The 14,421-nt window shown below is 47.0% G+C and overlaps 1 protein-coding gene across 6 annotated transcripts in view; it reads left to right on the top strand.

The window, feature by feature from the left end:
• Positions 1–14,421, top strand: part of LOC138755880 (acid-sensing ion channel 2-like) — a 151,084-nt gene that overhangs the window by 114,967 nt on the left and 21,696 nt on the right. For 5 of the 6 annotated variants that reach the window (XM_069922633.1, XM_069922628.1, XM_069922632.1 and 2 more), the window contains exons 7-8: positions 4,576–4,632; positions 5,853–6,006. In XM_069922633.1, the coding sequence (XP_069778734.1) occupies positions 4,576–4,632; positions 5,853–6,006 (211 nt within the window). The remainder of the gene's footprint in view (positions 1–4,575; positions 4,633–5,852; positions 6,007–14,421) is intronic. The other variant, XM_069922629.1, reaches the window with a different exon arrangement.

Raw genomic sequence — 14,421 nt, 5'->3', positions numbered from 1 at the left:
CCCGTTCTGGTCCACCATCCTGTCCATTTCCCGCTGGAAGACCGCGACACCATTTGTGACCCCGAATGGTACCCTGAGAAATTGATATAGCCGCCCATTCGCTTCAAAGGCCGTGAATGGTCGGTCCTCGCAGCGGATCGGGAGCTGGTGGTAGGCCGAACGTAGGTCAATAGTGGAGAAAATGCGGTACTGGGCGATCTGGTTCACCACATCCGTGATGCGTGGCAGGGGGTACGCATCCAGGAGTGTGAAGCGGTTAATGGTCTGGCTATAGTCGACCACCATCCGTAGTTTTTCCCCATTCTTGACAACCACCACCTGGGCTCTCCAGGGGCTTGAACTGGGTTCGATGATGCCCTCATCCAGCAATCTACGCACCTCACTCCTAATGAATTGCCTGTTTTCGTAACTATATTGCCGACTTTTGGTGGCCACAGGCTTCCAGCCAGGGGTGAGGTTTGCGAAGAGTGCTGGCGGGGCAATCCGGAGTGTGGAAAGGCCGCAGGATTGGCCCCGGGGCACGGGGGCGGGTTGCTCGGGTGCTTCGGGAGTGGGGCGATGGCAGACCGAGAGGGGGGCGTGGGGTCCCCCAAAGTGTAGGGACACCGTTTGGAACTGACACTGGAAGTCTAATCCCAGCAACACTGGGGCGCACAATTGGGGAAGGACGTATAATTTAAAGTGGGTGACCGTCACGCCCTGTACTTCCAGCGTGGCGATGCAATACCCCTTTATCCCAGTCGAGTGCGACCTCGTCGCTAATGAGATCCTCTGGGTAGTGGGGATAATGTCAAGTCCCCAACGGAGGGCCAGATCTGGCTGGATAAAACTGTCAGTTGACCCAGAGTCAAATAAGCAATTGGTGTAGTGTCCATGCACTTTAATCAGTTCCATTGCTCTGGTGAGGGGATGAGAGCATTGCTGGTTTAATGTTATTGAAGCAGTTGACAGGCGAGTTTTGCGCGATGACGTCACGCAACGGGATGATGTCACGCAACGGGATGACGTAGTCAACGCTCGAGGAGCAGGTTGGAGAACCTCCCGGAAGTGCTGTTGTGGCGGGTGAATGGTAAGTAGTGGGGTTTGTAGTTGCTCGCGATCGGCGGTCGGGCCCTGGCGGTCGTCAGCGATGGACGCTAGGGTGAGCACCTGGTTGGCCGCGGGGGTGGCTGCGGCGGCGGTAGCGTCGGCCCCGGGGGTGTCTGTGGCGGCGGCAGCAGCGGCGGTAGCGTCGGCCCCGGGGGTGTCCGTGGCGGCGGCAGCAGCGGCTGTAGCGTCGGCCCCGGAGGTGTCCGTGGCGGCGGCAGCAGCGGCGGTAGCGTCGGCCCCGGGGGTGTCCGTGGCGGCGGCGGCAGCAGCGGCGGTAGCGTCGACCCGGGGGTGTCTGTGGCGGCGGCAGCAGCGGCGGTAGCGTCGGCCCCGGGGGTGTCCGTGGCGGCGGCAGCAGCGGCGGTAGCGTCGGCCCCGGGGGTGGCTGTGGCGGCGGCAGCAGCGGCGGTAGTGTCAAGTGTTCCGCACGGGGGCGAGAGGCAGGCCATCACCATGGTTGCGACGGTGGGTTGCCCCTTCCGGGTTCGGCGTCTCCGTGACGTCAGGCATTGCCGTGCAGGGGAGCCCTCGCTCTCATTGGACGAGAGCTCTGGGGAAGAAGAGTTTGAATGGGATAGTGGCGGTTGAGCTTCACACGAGGCACTGTGTTTGCTGGCGGCCATTTTAGACCTACAGACTGCAGCAAAGTGGCCCTTTTTAAGGCACTTCTGGCACCTGGCTTTTCTTGCTGGGCACTGGGACCTGCTGTGCTTGTCCCTCCCGCAGAAATAACATTTTGGGTTCGCACGGGGCAGGGTAGCAGCAGCCGACAGGCCGTCAGGGTTAGGGTAGAAGGGCACTCTACTCACATCAGAACGAGGGGTCCAGTCCCTAGAGAGCTCGGTGGACTTTAAGGCTGCATCCTCCATTGTGATTGCAATCCGGGCCACGTCCTCTAGTTTTTCTACCCCTTGTTCGAGCAAACGCAGCCTCACTTCGTTCGATCGGATCCCGGCCACATAGGCATCCCGGACGAGGTCGCTAGTGATCTCGGCAGCAGTTTTGTCCACACAGTTACAGTCCTTGCCCAATGCCTTTAATACTTGTAAATATGCCCTGCTGGACTCGCCGGGCTGTTGCTTCCTCGACGCAAGCATGAGCCGGGCATGAACTCTGTTCACCGGTTGATCATACAGTTCCTTCAGTACCTTTATGGCTGCGGTGTAAGTGGTCTCATCCTGGATGTTCTCGTAGACTCTCAAGGACACCATAGACAGCAATGCTGTTAGACGCTGGTTATCCTCCTCTACCTGAATGAATCTCAGGAAGTTTTCAAAGTTCAGCAGCCAGAACTTAAAGGCTTTGAAGGCTGTAGCTGACTGTGGGTCGATATCAAGTTTTTCTGGCCGAGTTAAACGCTCCATCCCTTTCAAAAAAAATTCTTTTTGCTAATAAAATTGTAGAGCTCGTCGAAAGAACCAAAGACTTGTTGATCCAAACCAAGGCTTTTATTAGCAAAAGACCAGAGCTCTTCACAGGTGGCTGACCAGTCCGGAATGATCCGACCTGGCTAGGGACACAACCCTTTAAGGCCCAAACAATAGGTGTGGCTTAGCTCTCAGCCAATCGCTGTAAGCACAGTCTAGATACAGTAACTATATACACTATGTACATTGGTGATAGATCTGTACTATCACATGGGGTATGTGCCAAAGATGTCGGCGCATGTGTTTGGGAGCGGCCACAAGTGGTTGCAGGCTCTGGGGAGCATCAGATCGGCACAGGGCACCAGAACTGAGGAGAACATCCCGGTGAGAAGGAGAAACAGAGAAGGTGATCCTACAGGATGGTGATTATGGCGGCGGACCAGAAAAGGGCTCAGCGGCTGAGGGACCCACACAGGCGATTTGTGGGTGAGAATATAGAATGGGTGCAGGTCAGGGGGACTAGGCAGAATAATAGCCGAAGGATCTGTGCTGTAATGTTCTACTACACCTTGATAGAACTCTGATAACCCCTGATCCCATGCTCTCCTTTTTTAGGGGGAAAGGGGAAAGATTTAAAATAAACTTTCAGAAGTGGAGGTCTATGAGGGAGGGGTTGGATTGATATTGGTCAGCATCACCTCTTGGGCTGAAAGGCCTGCACTTCTGGGGAGGGGGAGGGGTGGGCACATGAAATGAGATGCCAGAGGACATGTGAGAGGAGGGGAAAGGAGCACGAAAGCTATTCAGACGAGTCCATGACAGGAAAGGTTCAGAGGGAAATGGGCCAATCCAGCAGATGGAGCTGGCATGGTCAGCATGGACAAGATGGGTCGAAGGGCCTGTTTCTGTGCTGTACAGTACTGCACTCAGACTTGGATAACCCCCACTCCCAACTGCCTGTCCCTCCAATTGGACCACCTCCCTCCTTCCCCTCTTTCTCTTTCCCCTCCCTCCTCCCTCTATCTCCTCCCTCCCCACCTTCTCTCCTTTCTCCCTCATTCCCCTTCTTCCACTCCCTCTTCCCTCTCCCCTACCCTCCCTCCTTCCCCTCCCTCCTCCCTCTTTTCCTCCTTCCTCTCCTTCTTCCTTTCCCTCTCTCCTTCCTTCCTCACTCTACCCCATCCCACTCATCCCTCTATCCCCTCCCTCTCCGACCATCCTTCCTCTCTCCATCCCCTCCTATCCATCCTTCCTCCCTCATCCTTCCCCTCCTCCCTCTCTCCATCCCCTCCTATCCATCCCTCCTCCCTCATCCTTCCCCTCCTCCCTCTCTCCCTTCTCCCCCTCCCTCCTAACCTGACACCTCTGTCCTTCCTCTCCCTCTTCCCTTCCCTCCTTCCCCTTCCTCCTCCTTTCCTTCCCTCCTTTCTTCTCCCTCTACTCCCTCCTCCCTCTTCTCAATTCTTCCCTCTCTCTACTCTGCTCTCCTTCCTTCCCTACATCCTCTCTCCCCATCTCCTTTCTCCCTCCCCCTTTCCATTCACTGCTCCTTCCCCCTCCTCCCTCCCTCCTCTCCCCACCCTCCTCCCTCTCCCCTTCCCCTTTCTCCTTTCTCTCTCCCCCTTTCCACACTGCTCCTTCCCCCTCCTCCCTCCCCTCCCCCACCCTCCTCCCTCTCACCTACCCCCTCTATCTCCTTTCTCCCTCCCCCTTTCCACTCATTGCTCCTTCTCCCTCTCCCCTACCCCCTCTATTTCCATTCTCCCTTCCCCTCTCCACTCATTGCTCCTTCTCCCTCTCCCCTACCCCCTCCATCTCCTTTCTCCCTCCCCTTTCCACTCACTGCTCCTTCCTCCTCCTTTCCTCCTCTTCCCCACCCTCTTCCCTCTCCCTTTCACCCTCTATCTCCTTTCTCCCTTCCCCCTTTCCACTCACTGCTCCTTCCCCCTCCTCTCCCCCACCCTCCTCCTTCTCCCCTACCCTGGGATGTGAGGTAGTCCTGCATTAGCAGGAGCTGACCTTTGCCAATCGAGCTCCATCTGCCAGTCGCCAGGAGCTCTCTCTGCAGAGGATGGTTGTGGTGGGACAGTGGGGGTAACGGCCTTTTCTATTCCCCCAGGCAACGCGGATATCTGCACCCCAGAACAGTACAAGAACTGTGCTGACCCGGCACTGGGTGAGTCTGAGCAAGAGCGCGCAAGGCAAGGCCATTCAACCCAAACACTGCTCGGCCACAACATGGCAATCTGTCCAGCCCATCCCTCCATCCCTCAGAGTCCCGTCTACCCATCTCCGTCTTGAATATCATAGTGAGACAGTCTCCGCAGGCATCTTGCAGAACTCCAGAGGGTTACCACCCTGTCAGGGAACTGCTTCTTCTCCTCTAGTGTGAAAGGTGACCCCCTCACGCTGAATGTCCTCTCATCCTGAGAATGACCTCTTTACCTTGAGGGACCCCTCACCTTGAGACAGTAACCTTCACCCTGCGATCCCTCACACAGAGAGGGACTTTTCACCCTGAGATGGTGTCCTCTGACCCTAATAGACCCCCTGATTCTGTGTCAGTGACCCCTGATCCTGAGATGACACCTCATCCTGAGAATGACCTCTCACCTTGAGTTGACCTCTCACCCTGAAAGGCTGGTGAAGGAAGACTACTCACCAGAAATATGAGGTGTAACTGAGCTCAGGACTCCGTCTCCCTGAGATGGACTCAGCCCAGGAGCAACCGTCAGTTTTCTCTCTCAGACTCATGGTGTCCTCAGGGACCTCTGGATATGAAGCCCATTTCCAGGGCGTGTGGATGGTGCTTCTTGCTACTTTCTATGATGCCATTCCGAAATCACCTCACCTCCACGCTTTCTTAGCCTCTGGAAAGATCCTGCCTATCTTCTTCACTAATCCATCTCTCCATTCCCTCATTTCATCATCTCCCCATCTCCTCCCTTCTTCCATCTTCTGGATGTTTTCTGTGTGCCTCATTCTCACTTCTTCACATCCTCACCACCATTCCAATCACACTCTCTCCATCCCTATATTTCTCCCTTGATATTGTTTCCACTCTTTTTATCTGTGTCCTGTTCTTGCTTCTTTTCTCCGTTTCACTCTCTCACCTTCACACGCACGTATACACACACACACACACACACACACACACACACACACACACACACACACACACACACACGCACACTATATATCCTTGCTCTCCCTCTCCTTCACTCCTCTCTATCAACAGTTCTTCCTATTCCCATTTTCCACTCTCAATCTGTTCTCTCTTACCTGCCTTTCCCCTCCACCTCTCCTCTCTCACTCTCCTCTCTGAACATCCTCTTTCAGTTTAACTGATCTCCCCCCCTCTCGTCCTCTCACCTTTCTTTTCCTTCCCTTTCACAGAGTTCCTGGTGGAACAAGACAGTAAATACTGTGTATGTGAGACCCCGTGTAACGTGACACGATTTGCCAAGGAGATCTCCATGGTGAAGATCCCCAGCAAAGCCTCCGCCAAATTCCTGGCCAAAAAGTTTAACAAAACGGAGCAATACATTGCGTGAGTATCGTCACAGGGTGGGAGGTGCCTGTAGGGGAGGCTGCTGCAGTTGGGATGAGTGGTGAGGGAGGGAAGAGTTGAGAGGAGGGGCTGGAGAGGGGGAACCATGGGGTGAGGGAAACAAAGCAAGTTGACAGCCATGGAGGAAGGGGAGGGAGTGGGTGGTGGAAGGGGGAGAGAGAGATTGGTGAAGGGGAGGGAGAGATTGGTGGAGGGGAGGGGCGGAAGGAGGTAGGGGAGAGAGAGGATAGCGAGGGGAGATGAAGGAGGGAAAGGATGGGTGTGGAGGAGGAGGGAGGGAAGATAGGTGAGGGAAGGACAGAGGAAGGAGCAAAGAGTAGAATGGAGTGGAGGAAGGAGGAGAGATGAGTAGGGGTGAGAAGGGGAGGGGAACTGGAGGGATGAGAGGGGGAGATGACTGGGAATTGAGGAATATTGGGGATCTGGTTAAGGTGTATAGTGGGTAAAGGCAACAAGGAGCAAATGAGATACTTGAGTATAAAAAATGCAAGAAAAACCTCAAGAAAGAAATCAGGTCGACAAGAGAAGACACGGGTTTGCTTTGGCAGAGAATGTGAAGGAAGATCCTAAGGGTTTCCACAAGTATATTAAGAGCAAATGGATAATAAGGGACAAAATTGGTCCCCTTGAAGATCAGAGGCATCGGCTTTGCATGGAACCAAAAGAGATGGGGGAGATCTTAAATGTTTTTTTTCATCAGTATTTATTCAGGAAACGGGCATAAAGTCATGGGAAATAAGGAAAACGAGCCATGAGGCCATGGAACCTGTATAGATTAAAGAAGAGGAAGTGCTTGTGGTCTTAAAGCAAATAAGGGTGGATAAATCCCCAGGGCCTGACAAGATATTCCCTTGGGGCTTGAGGGCTTGAGAAGAAATAAACTTATATTTCCTCAATTTCTCTGGAGTTAAGTATAACTGATGAAGAAAATGATCATGAACCAATTTTACATTTACAATTTTAGTCACACTAAAGTCACATAAAGTCATCCTGAGAAAAAGATATAGACAAATCTTTTTCCCATTTGAATCTAAATTTTTAAACATCCGTCTTGAGTTTATTATTCTGTAATAAAGCACACATCTCAGATATAAATCCCTTCTTACCACCTTCAGTAAGTAAAATTTCAAACTTAGACCATCTTGGTAGCCGTAATGTACGCCCAAAATTATCCAACAATAAGGCTTTAATTTGATAATAAGACAAAAGAGTATTCAAAGATATATCACATTTCTCTTTCATTCTTTGAAAATAAATAAAATATCCTGCTTCATAACAATCTTCTACCCATTTAATGCCCTTTTGATCCCACAACTTCAAAAGTTGATTATTAAAGTGTAAAAGGAAAAAGCTTATTTTGATACAAAGGAGTTTTACACCAAATTTTATCTTGAGTACCTGTGGCTTCATTTTTTCATTCCATAAATCCATTAAATATTTCAACATGGGTAAATTATAATTTACTCATTAATTGAAGATTCCATCTAAAAAGAAACTGATCCATCTTCCTCTCACCTATCTAATATAAGATTTGAAGGATCTTACAAAGGATAGACTGAAAAAGATACTGAATTCGTGGAAAAATGGTCATTTTAATACAATTAACACATCCTATTAATGTAATAGGTAAATCTTCCCACCGATTCAAATCATTTAATTTTAGACAATAAGGGCACATAATTCAATTCACATAAATGACTATAATTACTATCTATCTTAACACCTAAATACTTAATCCGTTCTGACCATTTAAATTTCACAATATGCCCACACGAAGAATAATCCATTTCAGATAAAGGCATAACCTCACTCTTTTCCCAGTTAATTTTATAACCTGATTTTTCACCATACTTTTCAATCTATCATGCAAATTCCTCAAATAATTCAAAGGTTGTGTTAAATAAATCAAAACATCATCTGCAAACAAGTTTATTTTAAATTAATCAGATTTCACCTTAATACCTTCAATATTACTATCTTGTCTAAGCATCTGAGCCAAAGGTTCAATAACCAATGCAAATAGAGCTGGTGACAAAGGCCAGACTTGACTAGTCGATCTAGTTAACATAAAAGGTGAAGACACCTGTCCATTTGTCCCAACTCTAGCAGTAGAACTTCTATATAACGCCTTAATCCAACCAATAAAAAAAGGGCCAAGATTAAATTTCTCCAAAACCTTAAATAAAAAATAAACTCCATTCTACTCAAACAAAGGCCTTCTCTGCATCGAGAAATAACCATTGGTTGGTCAGATTGCTCCCAAGAACCATTAATTAAAGAAATCAACTTTACAATATTATCTGCTGCATATCCATTTTTAATAAAACCTGCTTGATCTACCTGGTAAATATTTAGCTAACCTGTTAGTTAGAACCTTCAGCACAATTTTATAATCAACATTTAATAAAGAAATAGGTCTATAAGACCCTGCTTTCAATGGGTCCCTATCTCTCTTAAGAATAACTAATAATTGGTTTAGAAAAAGAATCCAGAAAAGAATGAACCTCTGTCACCTGTTTCAATACATCCATCAATAAAGGAATTAATAAGTCATGAAATTCTTTATAGAATTCAGAAGTAAAACCATCATCTCCTGGAGACTTCCCAATAGTGCATCTATTACTTCTTTAACAGTAAAGGAAGCATCCAAATCCCTAATATCCTTATCACTCAAAAAAAGGTAAATCCAAATTAGATAAAAAAATTAGGGATTTTGGCTTCATCTTCCAATACTTCTGAAGTATACAATTTTTCATAAAATTTATGATACACGTCATTGATTTCCTGAGTTTTATATGTAATCATTGAATTATATCTAATAGCATTTATTGTTCTAGAAGCTTGTTCCGCTTTTAATTGCCATGCTAATACTTTATGAGCTCTTTCACCCAATTCATAATATCGCTGTCTAGTTCTCTGTAATAATTTCTCAAATTTATAAGTTTGTAACAAATTATATTCTAACTTCATATTAATTCAACATATTTTCTTAGCTTCCATAGAATTTCATTGTAAATTCTTTTCCAAAATCTATCTCCTCCTCCAGTCTACTAACTTCAGCTGTATGTTGTTTCTTAATTTTGACAGTATAACTAATCATTTGTCCCCTTAAATAAGCTTTTAAAGCATCCCTTAAAACAAATTTACTATCAACTGAATCTATATTTATTTTCAAAAAAAGCCGTATTTGATTCCTGATCATTTTTTTTTTAATTCAGCATTTTTCAACAACAAAGAATTAAATCTCCAATTCTCTCCGAACCAGCACACATTATTAATAGCAAAAAATGATCAGACAAAATCCTACTCTTATATTCAACCTTGAAAACATGGCCTCGTAATTTTACTGATACTAAAAATAAATCTATTCATGAATAAGAATCATGTAGAAGTGAATAAAATGAAAAATCTTTCTCTTTAGGATTTAACCTTCATGTCTTTCATTAACACCATCAATTGTCTGGCCATTTTAGTCCTAATTACTGATTTTGGAGATTTATCTAATGATGGATCCAAACAACAATTAAAATCACCTCCTACCATTATTTGACCATGTGCCTGATTTAAATTAAGAAAAGAATCCAACATAAATTCCTTATCATCTATATTAGGAGCATAGATATTCATTACAACACTTAATAACGGCTTGACTCAAATCAGCATTAAATAAAGACTCTATTGTTTTTAACTATTAAAGGGCCCTGATGAACTTCTCACATTTTGATCAGCAACTCACTCTCTGTCCTGATAACGCAGACATTGAATCAAAATAGAGCAATAAGAAGGAAGCCTCTTTCTGGTCAAACTCCATGTTCTATGAGCTCTGTCCAGTTCCAGACCATTCGGAAAATATTATGTTCCCAAAACTTCGGGAATTCACTTCTGAAAAAACTGAACCAGGTCTGGACCTTCAAAATCTTCCGGGAGACCAACAACTTTTACATTATTTCTTTGACGTTGATTCTCCAGAGCACCAATTTTCTTCAAGAAATCGCTTTCCTGAATTTCCCACATCATCTTTACAATCAAGAAATTCTTCTTCAATCTTCTTAAATTTATCTTGGACCTTATCCATCACTTTCAGGCACTTTGCCACATCCAACTTAATAGAAGATATTTCCCCCTTCATATCAGCCAGCTGTTCCTTTACAGTTGAAAATTCTTGACCCATCTGAATTGCCAAATTTTCCATCTGCTTAGATAAATCAATTTGTAAAGTTGAATCTGAATGATGAGAATCAGACTTAAACTTTAAAGCCTGCTTAACCATAGGCCTACCCTTGTCTATATAAGTTTCCTGCTCCTCCATGCCTTGATCTTCCTCTTCTTCCAGTCCTCCTGTGTCTGCTTGCTCCTCCTCTGTTGATACTGAAGTCGCTTCAGCCCGACTTCAGGTGCAGACCCCTGCCCCCTCCCGACAGCCCAGAGTCACTGGGCCGAGAGAGGTCGGGTCCACCCGCAGCCTGGGCCAAAATCAACATCACACACATGGTCCAGAGGGGGGTGACATCGGGTGCTGGCGCCATCTTCCACAACACGTGCGAAGTCGGCTCTGGTGTAGACTGAATTCTACCGGAGGACTGGCGCTGTAGACAAGGGTGAAGAGGAATTAAGTCCGAAGGCTCCACTTGTAAGGTAGGCCCAAATTCTTCAGCACTTGTTATCCGCTTATTTGCTGGTTGAGCTTTTGTTTTCTTTATAGCTGCCTCTAGGATACTTCAACAGTATATTCAAAACTTTCTAAAAATAATTTTCAAACTTTAAAACGGGTTTTGGATAGTTCTGCCAGGAGAGGTGTCTTCCCACGTCTTCTCCCTACGCCATAACGTCACATCCCCCACCAGGAAAGTTGATAAATGAAAATCTGTGGATGTTCTCCACATAGTCTTTAGTAAAGCCTTTTACAAGGTCCCATCTGGATGGTTAGACAGGAAGGTTCAGACACTAAGTATTCATGGTGAAGTAGTGAAGTGGATTTGACAATGGCTGAACGGAAGAAGCCAGAGAGTAGTGGTGGTTGATGCTTCTCAGTCTGGAGGCCTGTGATTGGTGGTGCCTCAGGGATCGGTGCTGGGACCATTGTTGTTTGTCATCTGTGTAATGTCTCTGTGTTACTTGGGAGGCTTCTTAAATAACTTAGAGATGCAAGATTCAAATAACAGAAGAGACTTTACTTACTGATGTCTTCCACCATCTCAGGAAACTGTTCACACACTCATACATACACCCCACAATGGTGCACTATGGTTAATACAGTGAGAAGGGTGTATTCTTACGCGGTTACAAAATAGTTCACATTATCCTTACTATATAACATCCCTCCTTCTCAAGATGAAGGAAAATTTAATGTTCTTTATCACTTTCTTTCCAGTGCAACTTAAGTAACTGAACTTGTACACTAGTTTATTTACACAACTATTTTTAAATAGTTCTTATCGTTATCGCACTGGTGGCAGTGCCATCTTGTGGATTTGGCTGCAACCTTTGGGCTCTGTGTTGCTGGTCCACGTGTAGGTGATGTCGCTTGTTGCGTTTCACCTGACCACTGCTGTGTTGATCTTTCGGTATTACTGGTTGTGGTCTATTCACTTGACATTGGTGTTGCAGGCTTTGCTGGTATTAAAGTTTTCTGCTTCATCTTGTGTCAGTCGGATGCGAATTCTGTTCCTCCTCAGATAAATTGCCAGAGTCTGTCTCGACAATGTATGATCTTGGTGTCTCAACTTCTCTGATGACGTTTGCTGGGGTGGGTTTTCAACTTCGGCTCTTGAATATGCACGTGCTGCCCTCTGAAGAGTCCTGGCAATGTTTCTGCCTGTTTGTTATAATGCTGGCGGCCTTCTTGCGTGTCAGCCAGTCTTCTGGTTTCCTCTTGGTCTTCTGGAGGGTGTATTTTGCTTGGCAGAGTTGTTTTATATCTCCTGCCATTTAGAAGTTCTTCAGGAACTTCCTGTTATGTTACTCGTAATGATAGAAGAGCTAGGGATGGGTCTTCTTTTGTTTCACGACATTTAACTAGTGTGCGTTTCACAGTTTACACTTGTCTTTCAATGAACCCATGACCTTTGGGGCAGTATGGAGATGATGTAGTGATGACAAACCCATAATCTGCTTTCTGAATTCTTGTGACGTGAACTATGTTCCATTGCTTGAATTTTCCTTGTTAATCAAGGAGTGCTCTCATTTCTGAGGTGATAGTTGACACTCAGGTCTTTCACCCTTTTAATGAATGGAAACTGTGGTGCGCAGTGAGCAAGCACAAACTCAAAAGACTGTACAACAGGCTTTATTCCAGTAAAAGTCTGAACACCAGTTCATGCCTTGGTGTCTCCCCGTCTCCCCGTGTGACTGGCTCAGGAGGGGCCAGCTCAGGTTTATATTCAGGTCAGCCTCTTAGGTGGTCTTCTTGTGGGTACAGAGATCACCCCCTGCTGGTGGTCATATCACCACAAACATCCCTTTAAAATTGTCCTAGGGCGGGGGGGCGGGGGTATGTAAATGGTGCCAGGTGGTATTTACAAATTTAGGCGATCCGGCGGCCATCAGAGTCTCTGGGACAGTCGCAGGGTTGGCTCCTGGTCAAAGGTCAGTGAGGGCGTGGTTGCCCGAGGGTTGGCTGAGTCCAGTGTAGCCATGGTAGGCATCGATGTGGGCAGAGTGGTGTCTATCTGTATGTCTGTCCATGAGAGGGGTGGCCAGATGGGCCTGGTCTGCTAGGAGTGGAGCCCTCTGGAGGGGTGGAGGGAGGAGATCAGCCCCTGAATCCTGGGTGGGCCAAGGGTACCCATGGTGGGGAGGTTGGGCCGGTTAGTCGTGATGCTGGGGTCATGGGGCCCCTGCTGGTGCCAGATTCCTGGCTGAGACAGTGTCCTCGTAGCCATTGGGGTACCTGACGTAGGCATAGTTCTGGTTGGCGTGGAGGAGAAGCACCTGCTCAACCAGAGGGTCGGCCTTGTGGGCCCACACGTGTTTGCATAGGGGCCCTGGTCCCAGAGATGTGAGCCAAGCTGGGAGTGAGGTTGCAGTTGCCGATTTCCTAGGGAATGAGAAAAGGCACTTGTGAGGGTCTGATTAGTAGCCGGGCACAAGAGCGACCTAATGGCATGGAGTGCATCAGGGAGGGCCTCTTGCCAGTAGTCAGCAGGTCAGCCTTTGGATCTCAGGGCCAGGAGGACTGCCTTCCAGATCACCCTGTTTTTATGCTCCACCTGCCCGTTGCCCCTTGGGTTGCAACTAGTCGTACAACTAGTTGCAATGCCTCACGCTACCAGGTACTGGTGCAGCTCCTCACACATGAAGCCGGATCCCCCGATCACTGTGAATGAATGCTGGGTATCCGAACACGGTGAAGAACTGCGTCAGAGCCATGGTAACGGTGGCTGTGGAGGTGTTTAGGGCAAGGGATGGCGAAGGGAAAACGGGAGTGTTCGTCTATGACCGCGAGGAAGTAGACATTCTTGTTCGTGGAAGGCAGGGGGCCCTTGAAATCGATGCTAAGCCGTTCGATAGGCTGAGTGCCCTTTACAACATGGGCCCGTGGCAGGCAGAAGAAGCGTGGTTTGCACTCTGCACAGACCCTGCATGACTCGCTTATGGTCTTGGACAGTGAAGCGGAGGTTGCGGAACGATGAAATGATGCAGGCAAGGTAGTCACGCCCAGGTGACAAAGTGCAGCGCCTGCAGTTGGCTGGACTGCACAGTGGCACAGGTCCAGTTTCTGGAATATTAAATTAGACAACTTTTATGAGCCTTTCTTCCAAATGAAGTTCACAATTAAAATTTTATTTGAATCAAAATATAGATGGCACTTTCCTTATTCTAATATATCTTAATTTCAAAGTATCATCTTCCAAAAGCGTGTGCTACAATATTCTGAATTTCAATCTTTTTATCCAATAAATCCAACTCTTGGCTGCGGCTTTATTCATTGATAAAACAGATAAACATTTTGCATAGCTTCACATTAAGACTTTCATAACGATGAATAGCAAAGCATTTACTGTATGATAGAGATAAAACATATTTAAAGAAATACACAAACTTTAGAGATAAACAGAAACATTCAAAAAAAATTTCATGCTCATTCTTCATCTACATGTCATAGAATAATAAGCAGGTCGTTAATCTGGGCAGATATTATGACATATTTCACTATGGTAACACTACAAACAATAGTTCTCTTAAAGAGACAGGCACAAAATTAAGAATAAAAAAACACGTGGTTTTAACCTTTACACACTGGTATTTTGGAGTCCCCTCCTTGCACATGCCGCCACCGCCAGCTCCCAGAAACAACCAACGTCATCCCGGCATTGGCACATGCTGACTCTGGCCCAGTCACTGGCTTCACCCACTCAGTCGGGGTGTTGGAGAACACTGCACATGCTCCATAAG

The sequence above is a fragment of the Narcine bancroftii genome, chromosome 2, assembly GCF_036971445.1.
Source record: "Narcine bancroftii isolate sNarBan1 chromosome 2, sNarBan1.hap1, whole genome shotgun sequence".
Lineage (NCBI taxonomy): Eukaryota > Metazoa > Chordata > Chondrichthyes > Torpediniformes > Narcinidae > Narcine > Narcine bancroftii.
This window is presented reverse-complemented; position numbering and strand designations above follow the sequence as displayed.